The sequence below is a fragment of the Globicephala melas genome, chromosome 4 (genome assembly GCF_963455315.2).
Source record: "Globicephala melas chromosome 4, mGloMel1.2, whole genome shotgun sequence".
Taxonomy (NCBI): domain Eukaryota; kingdom Metazoa; phylum Chordata; class Mammalia; order Artiodactyla; family Delphinidae; genus Globicephala; species Globicephala melas.
This window is the reverse complement of record NC_083317.1, coordinates 18,118,090-18,133,630: the sequence shown is the minus strand read 5'-3', so window position 1 is coordinate 18,133,630 and position 15,541 is coordinate 18,118,090. Positions and strand designations below refer to the sequence as shown.

The following is a 15,541-nucleotide window of genomic DNA, read 5'->3' as shown; positions in this document are numbered from 1 at the left end:
TTGTCTACATTTTCTTCTCGTACAAGATTGTGAGATTGTAAAGGTCAGGAAACATCATTTATTCATCTTTGGATCCTATGCTGCCATGGTAACAGGCACTCAGTATGAATTTGTAAATAACTGATTGCATAGTATATGCTGACTTTTGCAAAAATTATTCTTAAATTCTGGAAAATAATACTGTTACTTTTCTATATGGAAGTCAATATCTGTGACCATAATGAGCAAAAGCAGGCATGCCATTTTAAATAGATTTATGTCAAATAGACTTATTGTATTGCTCATTTTGCAGTATATACAAATATCAAATCATTATGTTGTACATCTGAAACCAATATAATGTTACACATCAATTACATCTCAATTTTAAAAAGTATATATGTTATTTTTAAAGTTTAATTTTTAAATTGTTTTCACAAGACACAAATAAATTTTCAGATTCCTAACTGATAGAAAGGGGGTAAAAGGGAGAGACCTGAGTAAAATAATATTTTTCAACTATATAAAAGGTGAATTGAAAGATAGCTCTTGTGATATCTTTGAAAACAAATCTTAACGATTAATTTGCAGAAGTTTAGAAAGAGCAGTTGAAGTAAATGGAATTAAGGGCTAAACACCTCTACTCATTATTTTAGAGAGGCCTCAGCAAGAAGGATTAAGTGTGCCTTACCTTACCAATTTACACAGTCTAGAATGACCCAAATCGTGTTTTGTACTCTCTTTAGCTCATTTTAGGCTAAGCCAAGACATTTTCTATTTGAAAATAAACAAGACTCGAAGCCAGATTTATAAAATTATTCATTTAGGATACAAAACATTCCACTGTGTTTATTGCTTTCTTCCCTATTACCTTACTGATGACCATGAAGATTAAGTTCTCTGTTAAGATGATTAAAATGATTTTACTAAGAATGTGCCTGGATGCTTGGAAGAGAAGAAGCATAGCGTATGAGTTCCAAAATAGCAATATTTGAAAACATGTGTATGAAAGAACTTTTGTAAGCATTCTTGGAATTATTTTCTCTTTCTCTACCCCACACACCCACCCTAACTCAAAAAAGAGAAAAGCTTTGGGTGGAGTTAACTCTTTTCAAATCTTAAACAATAACTGGAAATCCTGAAAATGTATTCTCCTTTATCCAGTGGGGAAAACACTTTAAAGCTCTTTTTTTTCTCTAAGAATTGTTTAGCAAGGGATTTACTTAGTGGTTTCTATTTTGAACAGAAAATTCAGTTTAGCTGCCTGAAATATAATGCCATCTGTGTTTATTTCCGCCCTCCAAAAAACACAATTCTTTTTTTCAAACATAGCAAGTACATGGCCCTAATAACCCAGATAAAGATATAACTCAACAAACTCTTTACTTTAACCAAGTGATAAAATTAGTTCTAAGAATAGGTACCATAAAAAATGAATCTGATTGCAAATATAAAACATGAAAAGCACAACTGTAAATTAAAAAATATTTAACTATTTTGATTAGTAAGTAATTATGTCTTCTATATATATTTATCAGGTTGGAGGTATCTATGAGGTGAGAAAAAGGGCACAACACACACATTGTGATGTAGTTAGTGGGCAGAGAAATGGGCCAGGAGCCACAGAACCAAAGAATCAGAGTCATTCTGACACCAGGTTCTTCAAATCTATACCACCTTTGGGGCCCACTCACACATCTACCTGTAACAACAGCCTCTGGCATGTGGAGATCATTGGAAGAATCAAATTTGAATTTAGTAATGAAGTATTTTAATTTACTTAAAAAGTATGAAGTGATATACAAATGAGAAACATCATTATGTATTTATATTCTAAGCTGATTCTGACTGTTTTCTAAATGTAAAGGGACTTAATGTTTTTCCACCAAATCTTCTATGAGAAAAAATTAAAACATTTTAGAGTTTATTTGCATTTCAAAGAATGCTTAAATTCTGTTCATCAATCTTTATTACAGCCTGACATTTCTTCCATCGCCATGACAGTCTTCAAGAATATCCTGAAGTATGATTCTTTCTGGCCTTATTCATGGAGACATGATCTCTAAGATCAGCCCCACTTTGATTCTAGAAAGTCTATGCGATGCCAGGTTTTCTATTCTCAGGAAACCGAGGATGACTTATAAGCCATCTCAATGGGTATATGCTTAAAATAGCCAGACACACATCACTTATTGCCTAATCTTTCCTGGCTCCACGTAAGCCTTCATAAAACACAAGTTAAGTCACAATGGAGCAGCCTTCAAATCATCCTGACAGTCACTTGAAAAATACAAAATGCAGACTCCTGAAAGCCATGGGTGATGGTCACCCATGGGTGAAATTCTTATGTTCCTATTCTCTACCTTCTATTTCTCAACTTGAAGGTGTGTGTAGAGGAACAGAGGGTTGCACAGTCCTCAGACATACAACCCTGAAGACAACTTCTGCTCGTCCATTTCCCTTCGCCTAGAAGCATCTCTAAAATAAATCCTTAATTTGTTAGAGAGAAATACTTAACACCTTCTCTGCATGTATGTTTCATTGATTTTTGTAGTTGGTTATCACTTTACCCTGTTGAGGCTAGATTTCTTGGGATCTAATCTTGTTTCCCAAAGTTGCTTTAGATGCATCATGTAGAAAACTGACGTTTCATATCTCAACTGTTTTTTATTCATAATGTCTCTTTTCCCTGATATCTACTGGCTGAAGCAGACAAATATATGCATGGCAAAATAAACTGGCTATCATTAAATGACAAATTCTAACTTACTAATCCTTCAAAAAACGGACAAAAAATATAGTTTACAATGTTAAAAAATGATCAATATATGAATATGGTCTAGATAAAACATTATTATTACTATTACATTATTATTATCATAAAACAAATTAGACAATAAAAATATTCTTTAAACTCCCTTCTAACAAAAGCAATTTATTTTGTATATTAATTTGCACATTTAGTTAAATAATACAATACACTAGATAGTGATGAGTGTTGACTGTCTCCAGTAAAGATTTTATGTCAACAATCAATCTTAGAATTTCCTACTCATAGCTATAACTTAGTACTTTTTGAAAACATAACCGGGCAAGGGAAAAAGTATCAATATGGCCAAATTCGATTAATACTCACGAGAGAATATTCCCAATATAGGCATAGTAGGAGCAACAGTAGGGCGTGGTTCCATCACAGCAGTAAGATTTGCAGTCTTTGCCACACTGAGCAAGGCAATCCTCTACAAAATAAAAACCATATCCGTGCAGTTACATTTCTGAAAATCCCACCTTCATGAAAAATCACTCTATTTCACATCTTGATCGGTCAACCACCACTCTTTAGCACATTTAGACTTTCATTTTACGTGCTCACAATTCTAAAACATTTGGAAGCACCTAAACTAGTTTTCCTTCCTTATTAGACATAAATCTGGAAAAGGCAAAGACCAGTCTTTGAACCTCCTCCATCGAGCACCATAATTGGTAGTCAGAGTTGGTTGAATGAGACATTGAAGGGAGGAATGAGTGATCCAACTAATCAGACATTAAATTCGTCAACAGAGTTTTTGCAATAATTTTTAAATGATAAAAGTCTTTTGACTTTAGGGTGCTACTCTCAACTACATTTAATGGAAAGTGTTGTTGACATGAATAATATCAACTGGAGATAATATTTAAGTAATGTATATTTTTCACCACAATGCATTATATGCTTCCCTTTCCCTACCATTTTTTTACCTTCGTAATTACAGTTTGTATATATAAGGTACCACAGATGAGTCTGCATATCCTGTTAATCCATTTGGATTGGAAGATAATGAGTTAGTTAGCTGTGGGGGAAAGTTCCTATAGATAATTCACTGGTGAATAATTAAGAGTTTATTTGATGCCAGATTTAAGAATCAATAAGCTATGAGGGCTTCCCTGGTGGCGCAGTGGTTGAGAGTCCGCCTGCCGATTCAGGGGACACGGGTTTGGGCCCCGATCCGGGAGGATCCCACGTGCCGCAGAGGGTCTGGGCCCGTGAGCCATGGCCGCTGAGCCTGCATGTCCGGAGCCTGTGCTCCACAACGGGAGAGGCCACGACAGTGAGAGGCCCGCGTACCACAAAAAAAAAAAAAAAAAAAAAAAAAAAAAAAAAAAAAGAATCAATAAGCTATGAAACAGCACTATGTGAAAAGGGAAATGTATTTTCTGATTAAAAAGGACATACCAGAGCTGACAAAACCAAATTACTGTCTTTTTTCCATGCTTTTGGCAAGGAAAATTATACCAAAATGTTAAATAAAAATTACCCTACCTTTAAAAAATTCTTTATTCTTCCTAAATGATTTATGTTTAACAAGTTAAGGTTATCATTTAGTTATAATCAGTGGTGTAAATTACAATGGATATATGAGTTTCAGGTACATGTAGGAAAACATTAAGTACAGTCTGATAATTTAAGGTACATGTTCAAGAATCACAAAATAGGTCATTTCCAACTCAATCTCTGAAGGCAATAACTACTATCTAAATTATATAAGACTTTTGCTTTTCTGTCAAAGTCATAACATAAAAGTGCAAATGTTATATATATGCCTACACGTCCATGTAATTGATTTGTCTAGAGAGGAAAATACAGATTTTCCTTTTAAATCACCTCCCTGACAAGATGATTCTTTACAAATTGATGCGATCAAAACCCAGCAAAGTTCTTTCACCTTTATCAATAATGCATGGCCTCTGTGGAACAAGTCAAAAGTTCATGTTTTCTTTTCCTCAATTTTATTCTACTTCATAAATGAACAAACCTTAATGTTTTCTTCTGGGATGTGGTAAGAAGACATGAAAGGGAAAAATAACTACCTTTGTAAGATTCAGTAACTCTACTTAAATCCAAAATTTTGAGGGCAGAAAACACGATCTAATGATTTATTGACAGTGTCTGCTTTTTGCAGTTTATTTTATCATTTTCCCAGGGAATTTCTATAGCTTTTATTTTTAGTACTGTTTAATTAAGTCAAATATTTAGACTAGTCAGTTATCTCAAGCGCTTAGCTGGGATGTTTTGCTTTATGCTCTTAAAAGCCGTTCAGATAGTGGGAGAGCTGACACCCCCGCCTTATTCTGTCAGAGCAGGACAAGTGATTTTTAAATAGCTTCATGGGGTGCCTTTTGCATAATGCCCAAGACAGTGACATCTTATTAAGCTCTCCATGATTATCGAAAATTCAATTACTGCTATTGTAAGGACATGGTGTTATCAAAATATTTTGAGCCAATGTTACAGGAAACCAAGCCCCAAATCTTGTAGCCAAGAAGCTGGATTATACCTGCAGCAAACATCTAGATCCTGCCACACATTGTTCATTATTTTTATGGCCTTTTCCACACTCTTGTCTACTTCCCAGAATTAAACAACTGAAAAGGCAAGGTTTAATAGTATGGCAAATACATTCACAATCACAACATTTCCAAATTGGGGGGTCAACCACACCTCAAACTTATTTTGATATGTTAGTTGCTTTCTCCGATCTATTTGAGAACAATCCTATAAAGATCACAGTTTGGACAGTACAGAAGCATTTTCTCACGTGTGAAAGAATGAAACATCCCAATGGCCCTCAGAAGATAAATAATATTATTACTAATATTCAAGTTAACATCCTTGAAAATGAGCTAGTTCCAATTTTCATCAATGACTTTAGTTAAAGGTAGCATCTGGAAGAAGCTTCCCCACTCCCATCTTAAGAAATGTGTAGTACAGGAAAGCATCTGGCTCCAAGCACTTGCTCAGAATTGGCTCTTGTAATCTATAGCTAAGGATCAGAAGGGAAGGAAAAGGAGGAGACAGAAGTCACTGGCTAGGGTTGGGAAGGTTAAAACCTTGGCCGAATCCTGTCTTTGTAGCCTGCAGTGGGAGTTGGATTAATAATATAAACACTTCATTGAATCCCTTCCCCAAAGTGACTCCACAGTCAGACATGATGCTTCAGGTATAGAAACCTTGCTGTTTTTTCCTTAACGAATGGAAGCTGTATTTAACGCATTTTCCTTGGAGAAAATAATTCAGGTTACGGACAGTGCATCTGCATAGGTTTTTGCCCCATTAAAGCTGGCAATTTATTTAACAGCATCTCTGGATTAATTCTATGTCTTCCGTGTTCCCCCGTCTCATCCCAATCCTCACTTCCAGCCTTATCTCTTAGTTCAAACCCAACTGTGTTATCTGTTTTTGCATATACAAATCTCATGATTTTTGCCTTTGTTCACATCTATCCTACTATATCTCCTATGTCCAAGGCTTCCTCTAATTCAAAGGTGTAGGTCCTAAAATGTCCTCCTTAATTTAATTTCTCTGAGCAAATATTTCCTGAGTTCCTCTTATGGGCCAGGTGTTTCACTAGTCTCTGAGAATATTATGCTAAACAAAATAGACATCATCTTCATGGAGCATATCCTCCTAAGCCAGCAATAAGGTCTCCTTCAAACACCTAGAGCACATGGTGTATCTCTCCTATAATACAGCTTTTTATACCTTAGAGTAAAGGGCACACCTGATCTCCCAGACAAGACTCAAAGCATGGCCTCTGTCCTACGTATCATTCAACACTTCTCATTGCATAAATATTAGTTGAGTGAATACGGCAAGCATAAAAAGGCCTCTGAAATAGAGTTCAGGAATTAATATCAAAAGCACATTAGCTAATCATTTCTTATCAAAGATGATAACGTGACCTAGTATTGGCTTGCAATGACTTTGTAGCGTACTAGGGAGGGATGAGGATGGAGAGAAGAAATGAATGGAACGAAAACTTTTTAAACTGATCAAGCTTGCTGCTGGCCAACTGGGCGGGTTTCCTGAATCCTGGGGGTGCTGTGCACTTAACATTGGGGGAACAGGAAGAAGGGAAGGAAAAGTGCAAATTAAAAGCGTTCGGCTCACCAAAGAGAATAAAATGGACAAAAGAACAAGAAAAAGTTGTTCAGTGGTGTGAATAAGGTGAGCAAGGGAATTAAAGTTTCATTTGCTGTGTTCTATTTTCTTATTTTTGTTTTCTTTCGGTAAACAGAGGAAGTGGAAAGAATTATCATTGTTTCAAATGAACTAATTTTAATTTAACATTTTAAGTTAACATTAAGATTTTAATATAACACAAATATTAATGCAATTGATTCTGTTAGACTCTCAAATTCTAAAAACATTATATGACTTAAGTAGTGCTGGAAAAACATTATAATGTGGACTCTCCTCATTAAATAGAAAGTACTTTTTCTATTTTATAAATTTCTGTATTTGAAGGTCAGCTATTCCCCTACAATAAAATATCTTTAAAACAACTTATAGACAGACACTAATTTACATTTTAATAAACAGATTGGAAACTTCTATAGAAGTTATTGTGATTCATTTCTGGCAAGGTTGAATGAGAAATTCAGTTCTACTGATGTGCAGGTAAGAATGCTGAAGAACGTCTTCATTTTGGTTGCAATATCATTGTAAGTATCAAAAGGCCAGCACAGTGCTATACATAAACTTACTACTGCAAGGTCATAGGTAAGCCTGTGGTGTTTGTCATAGGAAGTTAGAGACATGAAAACATTTACAAAGAACTCTGCTTTTATCCTGTTTTTTTAAAATATGAAGCGGATGCAAAGCCTCATGTGTAATTAACTTTATACATGAATAACCAATGAAAGGCCATTTTTGTCTCAGCATCAGTCACAAAACAAGAAAACTGCTTTGCTTCATCAATTATTAGCAATTCTCTCTAAGAATAATTAGGATGAGGGAAATGAGATGCCCTTCACCTATAAGCAAGCGCTTAACAAATTCAGCGAAAGCAGATCAGATTCTGGGTGAATTTATGCCTCTCGAAAACCCTATATTTCAAATCAGAGCTTCCAATTACCCTGTCCACCACACTTGAGGATCATCTTCTAAAGAAGAAAAACAGGGGTCTAAGCCTTTTTTATTTCTGAAAGGGAAAATCCGGAATATTCGGAATGTGGAGGTGGAGGGGCCAGTGGGTAGCATTTACTGAAATGGAAAAGTCATCAGATTAGTTTATTTGAAACCTCAGCGATGCCTCCCTAACTTCAGGTGCTTTTCAAAAAACATGCTTTCCTCGCACAGCTCAGTCTCCACCCTCACCCCAAATTCCCGAGTCCTGCATACGACTGGAAAAAATGCACGCTATCCAGAAAATAAAAACAATAACCCCTAAATGTGGGGTTGGGGGTAGTTGCTTCGTGGAGAGAGAGAAAGGAAAAGAAAAAAAAAAAAAAAAAGGAAACGTGTAAGGAAAGGGACGAAACAACCGCGTGGAGGTCAAGCCCAGGGCTGCAGAGCGCGGGCGCGGGCTTCTGCTCCTGCCTGCGGGGACCGCACAGTCTCTGACCTCCCACCATGGTCCCGTGCATCCCGCGCAACCCGTGTTTGCTCGGAGTGTGACCCCAGCGCCGCCCCGAGCCCCCTTCCCCTCTCCCGCCGCCCTAGGTCACTGACCTGCGTAGACAAAGAGCAGGACCAACTTCGGAAGCAAGACCCCTGGACACCCGGGGACCCTCCGCGCGTCCATCCAAGCCGGTGGCCGGAGGTTGCGCGCCTGGACAGAGATGGACAGAGAGACAGACAGACCGGTCTGTAGAGAGGGCTGGGAGCCAAGGGAGAGCCCGGCACCGGGAGGGGATGGGGGAGCTGGAGGGCGGTCAGATGGAGAGGGCAGCGCTCTGGAGAGCCGGGTGGCGCGGAGACCTGGCCATCGCCCTGGGAGCTTTCGAGGGGAGCCCGGGCCGCCGCGCGGGGCTGCGCTGGGGCGGAGGTCTCTTTGTCTGTCCCCGTGGCGCTCGGGCGGCGGGCTAAGCGGCCGATCCAGCGTCCTCGGCCACCCGGGCTCACATTTCATCTCCGCGGGTGGCACCTACGCGAGGCTGGGGGCGGGGGTGGCCCCGACTCCTCCCCACGCTCCAGTTCTTCCTTCTATAGAGTGACTCGAGGAGCTTGGTCCTCTCCTGAAGGAACTTTTTCTAACCCTTTGCTTTGGCTATCGACACGGAGTTTTATAAGCTCCTTTATCGCTCTGCTCTCCACTCCAATTTTTCCTTTGGAAGTAATGGATGAAGAAAAGCTTTGTATTTTATCTTTACACAAATGAAGGGAATTTTCAGGGTTTAAGATGTTAGACAAAGAAAACCAGTGAGGAAAACCTAGGAGAATTGGAAAGTACAGAAACAGTGAATGGTTTAAGGAGAGCACTGTGGCAATATGTATCAAAATTCAAATGCACAAACACTTTAGTCAGTCCTCCTCTAGGAGTTTATAAATATACTGCTGCATGTGTATTAGAGGATGCAAGGATACATCGCCTCCAAAATAAACATCACTTGACCTTCCTACTGTATTTCATGCATCATTGCAGAGCTAACCATCCACCAGGTCCAACAAGAAGCCTGGTCAATTTCTCCTTCTCCCTCAGCCGCAATAACCAGTCTATCACCAAGTACCACTGATTGTGCACCTAATACCCACTCAAATGAATTTGCATTTTGGCCTCCATTTCTGCCCTAATATAGGCTCTTGTAGTCTCCATGATAACCATTCTCCTGCCTCAAGGGAGATCAGCCAGACTGAAGCTAGATTATTTCTTCTTAAACTACAGATTTAATCACATTCATTCACCTGTTTAAAACTCAGTGGCTTCCTGTTGCCCTTAAGTTAGAATCCAAACATTTAATCCTTGGCTTCTGAGAAACTTCATCCCTTGGTCCTACAACCTCACAGTTTCTGGAAAGTAAAATAAAGTTTGACTTGAGTTTGTTTTTTTTTTAAATTACAGAAAAATTATAAAATGATCACGTTCAAAAACAACTTAGACTGTTCAATCAAACAGAGCACATATTCGTAACATAGAGAAGAAGTATAAAGATGAGGAAATAATGGATAAAAATATTTTAAAAAACTCCAAGGCACATAGAGAGAGGAGGCCCCAAATGAGAATAATATGCAGGCTCGAAGCAGTTTTTGAAGAACCAAAAATGAAGAAGCAAACAGCAATGATATTTTTTTTAAATTCTGAGCTATAATAATATTTGAATTTTCTGATGTAAAATGGTGAGTTCCAAAATTTTTTTTTAAAGAGGCATGCATATATACATATCCCCGAGACCTACTTGAACTTGTATAAATTAAAATCATATAAATTTTCATATATAATTTTTAAAAAGTCTCTTAGAAAAAGAATCAGACAGACATTAAACTCCTCATTTGCAACCTTGGAATTTAAAAGAGAGTGAAAATATTTCTAAACCATTGAAAGATAAAGACTATAGTCCAAGAATCATATTCCCAAATTGGATTCCATTAATATTTGAATTCATGAAGATATTTATAACAGTGTTTATTATCATTTTAAAACACGGTAAAGAGCCTACATGTCCAACAGAGGTAAAACAATTAAGTAAATTAGGATATGTGCACGTTATATATGAACTTTAAAATGATGGGGAAAATCCATAAGATATATAGTTAAGAGGAAAAATGGGAAAGGAAAACTGGAAGTAACCCATGCATAAACAGATTGTGCTATATCCATACAATGAAACACTACTCAGCAATAAAAGAAAGTTTGAAGTACATGCAACAACATGGATAAATCTCTGCTAACAATATGCTGAGCAAAGAAGCCAGACACAAACAAATTACTGTGTTATTTTGTTTATATGAAATTCTAGAAAGGCACAATTAATCTATAGTGACAGAAAGCAGATGAATGGTTGCCTGAGGGTGTGTGTAGGAAGAGATTGATGGCAGAAGGTCATGAGGGAACTGTTTTGGAGTGATGGAAATGTTCTATATCTTGATAATGGTGGCTATTCTACAGGTGTGTACATGTGCTGAAGTCATGGAATTGTACACTTAACAGTACACTTAAAATGTGTATGCTTTAGCGTATGTACATTTTACCTCAAAGAAGTTGATATTTCAAAAGCTATGCTAATTCATAATAGGAGATAAGAGTATATACATCATTTTATGTACATTTAAGGTTTCTATGTGTGTCTGGTCTTCATCTTCATTAAAAGATGTGCAGATGCCAAGAAAAGAAAGTGTTCATGCAGACATGGGCATAAAACCCAAAAGAAAGCAAGGAGGGAAAAACTGAAGCAGTAAAAGGGAGATGAACTAAGTATGGCATTCAGGGCGTAGAAAGAATATTGAATGCTGTGTACCAGGGCCATTTTTAAGTTCTTTAAAATTTCAATGAATACTCTCAACATCCCATTGAGGTGGATACTATTATTATTATCACCCTTGTTCTATGAGCAAAGTCAGGAGGCCCAGTGTGGGTAAATAACTTTGCCAAAGTCACACAGCAATGAGTGGTGCCCAATAGTGTAACTCCAAAGCAGAACATCTGCCCCTAAACACAGAAGCTAAATTGTCTTTCAAAATTAATAGCTTGGTTGGTTTCAGTGACGTTTAAAATTCCCAGTTTGACCACATCAAAAACAAGAGATAAAATACTTGCCAATGATGTTGGTCAACTGAACTTATTTCAGTTAGCATCAATAAAGCTTAATGAGCAATCCTATGTTCAAGACCTAGTACCAAGTGTGGGAAGTTTTAAGGAATTAACCTTCTTTGAAGTTTTGTAGAAGGGCAGTTTGATAAAAGCACAAAGTACTATTGGTTTTAAGATTTTTCTCTCACAATTCTATGTCACACAGTAATAATGATGAGGGGTTTTGCTACAGTTTAGAAATCATTTCTGCATATGTAATATCTCATTTAATCATCATAATCCTAAAATGGATTGCATTACTATTACTATTTTTTATTACTGTTATTTTTGTTGTAGCTTAGCGGTATGGTTCTGAAAGTTTAGTGTGTATCAGAAGTACCTGCAGGGCCTGTTAAAACACAGGTCACTGGACCTAACTCGATTTGGTAGGTTTAGGGTGGTACCCGAGAATTTGCATTTCTAAAAAGTTCTTGGTTGATGCGGATGCTGCTGGCTGGGTACCACAACTAGAACCAAACCACTGGTTTAGAAAATTCTGACTTAGAGAATCTTGCCTCTTGCCTCAAGTGACTTCTAAGAGAAAGAAGCAGGTTTTAAATCCAGGTTTCTCTTTCTAGCTCTTATACCCATTTTAGTATACTGCTGTTTCTCATCTTCACATTTTCACCATAGTTCGGCTATTAACAGCCCTACAAATCACCTTTTAAATGTTCTAATTTTACGTCTCACAAGGATTTCTGATAAGTATCTCATAATTGAAAGTGGGATTTGAGTTTGAGGGTTTTTTCCCACTCAATATGACCATATTAGCTTTTCAAAGGAAATTTGGGAGAAATTCATGTAACAGCCATATGCTTTGAAATATTAATTTAGTTTTAAAAGTCTATCCACAGGGAAGTAATTTTATTCTGTAATCCATCTTGTGTGGCATTAAATGCTTGGCTCTTAAAAGATTGCAGTGTAAGAAATTCACATTTTAGAGGAAATATACTTGTATCGCTACTAAGTACATAATGTAGCCTATTATATTTAACTATTTAAATCAGATGTTTCATCATTTTTTTAAGTTTGTGTAAAATATCCAACAATCTGTCCCTAATTCAAAGAAAGACAAAGAACAAGATGGAAACTTTACCATTTGGATATTTTCTTGTTTGTTCTATCATTTGTGACACTTTCATTTACTCAGAGGATGATGAAACAATGGCATTTGTGTAGATTTATTTTTTGCTTTTTGTAAATTTTCTATTTGGAAATAATGTCAAACAGAAAATCTTCAAGAGTAGTACAAAGACACCCATGTTTCCTTTACTCAGATTCACCAATAGTTAACACTTTGTCCCATTTGTTTATCATTTGCTCTTTTTCTCTATATGTGTATGCATTATTGTTTTACTGAACCATTTGAGAGTAAGCTGCATACATCATATCTCTTTCCCCCAAATACTTTAGTGTATGGGTCAGTTTATTGGAAATTTCTACTATACAGTTGCTGCTTTTTCCTTTCCGAGGAATATGCAATCTGTGGGAATGCATTAAACCTCCCAAACGTCCTGCTCTTCAGCAAAATCCCTCTCCCCCTTAGATTTAACACGTATGAATGTTTTTTGCTTGAAGCAGTCTCTACTGTGATGGTTGCAGAATGATGATTTTTCAGACTCCAAATCTGTCTCTGCATTGGCCAATTGGCACTTGGCATTCAAAACAAGAATGTTTCTCCTTTATTGATTGATTGATTGATCATCAATAAGCACTCATGAATTCCTAATTTTTGAGGGTTTATAATTTATTAATCTCAAAATCTCCCGTATTTGGCCAGTGGAGTCCCTTCAAACTAGCTCCTATGTCCTTGTGACACATCCTATAATTGCTTCAGGCACTTCTTTTAACTTCCTGATATAAAAGATGTTCCAGGTCCATATTGAATCTTACCTTCCCCAGCCCTGGAATCAGTCTTTCTCTGAGGAGTCCTGGTTCCTTTTAATGGATAATCGTATTAGAAATCAACATCTCATCACTAGACGTTCTTGTTGCTACTGGAGTGTCTTTGCTTCTTGGGCCTTCCAGTGGACAGAGATAAGAAATATATGCATGTTTTATATATGAGTCTACACCAACACTCCAATTCCAATTCATTACCATAGGGCTCTTCCTCAATTTCCACCATTTCACATCTGTAACTCTCTTTTTACATTAACTTAGTTTTGCATTCCTATAATACATTTTAAATTGTTTCAGAATTACTTTGCTTATGTCACTATCAAAAATGATAATGCAAAAAAAAAAAGCACCCAACACTAAAAAGAGTTCAGAAATTGTTTTCATTACTCCCCCACGCTACTTGACCCAAGACTAAGGGTATATAATTTATTAGTGTGTTCATAATATACTTGAATTAGTCAAACTCTCCCTCTCTAGCCCCAACTTTAATTTAATTGAAATGTAGTTGGGTTCATTTATTTCCATTTGTTTTCAGTTTTCATTTTTTGAGGTTGTTGCTGTTATCATTGTTGTTTGTTTTGGGTTTTTTCCCCATCTTTGTTGATTTAATTTTATTTTTTGAATATGTAGAGCTTCTGAAAGTCAAAAGCAAACAGTAAGATGTATTCAGAGAAGTGTCAGTCCTTCCCATATGCCTTTCATCTCAGTCTCCCTGTGCCTTCAGTGGAATCAACTTCATTATTTTCTAGTTTGTCTCTCATGTGTTTCTTTTTGTTTGTAAAGAGGAGCAGCTTATTTTTTGTAGTGGGCAAAGAAATTTTAGGTGTATTATAGGATTGTGGAATTGGAAATAGAAAGGGAGAAATCTGGAGTGATAGATTGAAATTGGAATTATTGGTATAGATGTCCTTATTTCCCTTTCTCTCTTACACAGAAGGTAGCATGTCATCCATGCTATTTTGAACTTCAGTTTTTTATACTGAATTTTGGAAATCACTCTATACCAGTTCATAAAGATTGTCCTCTTTAATTTTTTAATGCTTTGTAGTATCTCATTGTATAGCCTTCTCATATGTCTGGATCTTTAGATAGTTTCCAGTATTTTCAATTGCAAATAATGCTGCCATGAATAACCTTGAGAATATGTATTTTCTTATTGTTGCAGCTATATCTTCAGGGTAAATAAGCACAAGTGGAATTACTGGGTTAGACAGTAAATGCATGTGTAGTTTTGTTAAATATTGCCAAATTCTCTTATAGAGGGAATATACAATTTCGCATTTCTACAAGAAATGCATCTGATCGCCTGTTGCCCACAGCTCTGCCAATAAAATATACTGTCAAGCTTTTGATTTTATCTGTTTTATCAGTTTTATGGGATTGGTGGTATCTCTTGAACTCCTCTTATTATGATTGAAATTGAACACGCTTTCTTTTTTTTTTAACACCTTTATTAGAGTATAATTGCTTTACAATGGTGTGTTAGTTTCTGCTGTATAACTGTGAATCAGCTAAACATATATCCCCATATCTCCTCCCTCTTGTGTCTCCCTCTCACCCTCCCTATCCCACCCCTCTAGGTGGTCACAGAGCACCAAGCTGATCTCCCTGTGCTATGCGGCTGCTTCCCACTAGCTATCTATTTTACATTTGATAGTGTATATATGTCCATGCCATTCTCTCACTTCATCCCAGATTACCCTTCTTCCTCCCTGTGTCCTCAAGTCCATTCTCTACGTCTGGGTTTTTATTCCTGTCCTGCCCCTAGTTCTTCAGAACCATTTTTTTTTTTTAGATTCCATATATATGTGTTAGCGTACAGTATTAGTTTTCCTCTTTCTGACTTACTTCACTCTGTATGACAGACTTTAGCTCCACCCACCTCACTACAAATAACTCAATTTCATTTCTTTTTATGGCTGAGTAATATTCCGTTGTATAGATGTGCCACATCTTCTTTATCCATTCATCTGTCAATGGACACTTAGGTTGCTTCCATGTCCTGGCTACTGTAAATAGAGCTGCAGTGAACATTGTAGCACATGACTCTTTTTGGATTATGGTGTTCTCAAGGTATATGCCCAGTAGTGGGATTGCTGGGTCATATGGTAGTT

The 15,541-nt window shown here is 36.8% G+C and overlaps 1 protein-coding gene across 1 annotated transcript in view; it reads right to left on the bottom strand.

The window, feature by feature from the left end:
* Positions 1–8,870, bottom strand: part of CYYR1 (cysteine and tyrosine rich 1) — a 105,729-nt gene extending 96,859 nt beyond the window's left edge. The window contains exons 1-2 of the mRNA XM_030880959.2: positions 8,471–8,870; positions 3,116–3,218 (exon numbers count right to left, since the gene is read on the bottom strand). Of these exons, the coding sequence (XP_030736819.1) occupies positions 3,116–3,218; positions 8,471–8,870 (503 nt within the window). The remainder of the gene's footprint in view (positions 1–3,115; positions 3,219–8,470) is intronic.
* Positions 8,871–15,541: the final 6,671 nt, after the last annotated feature.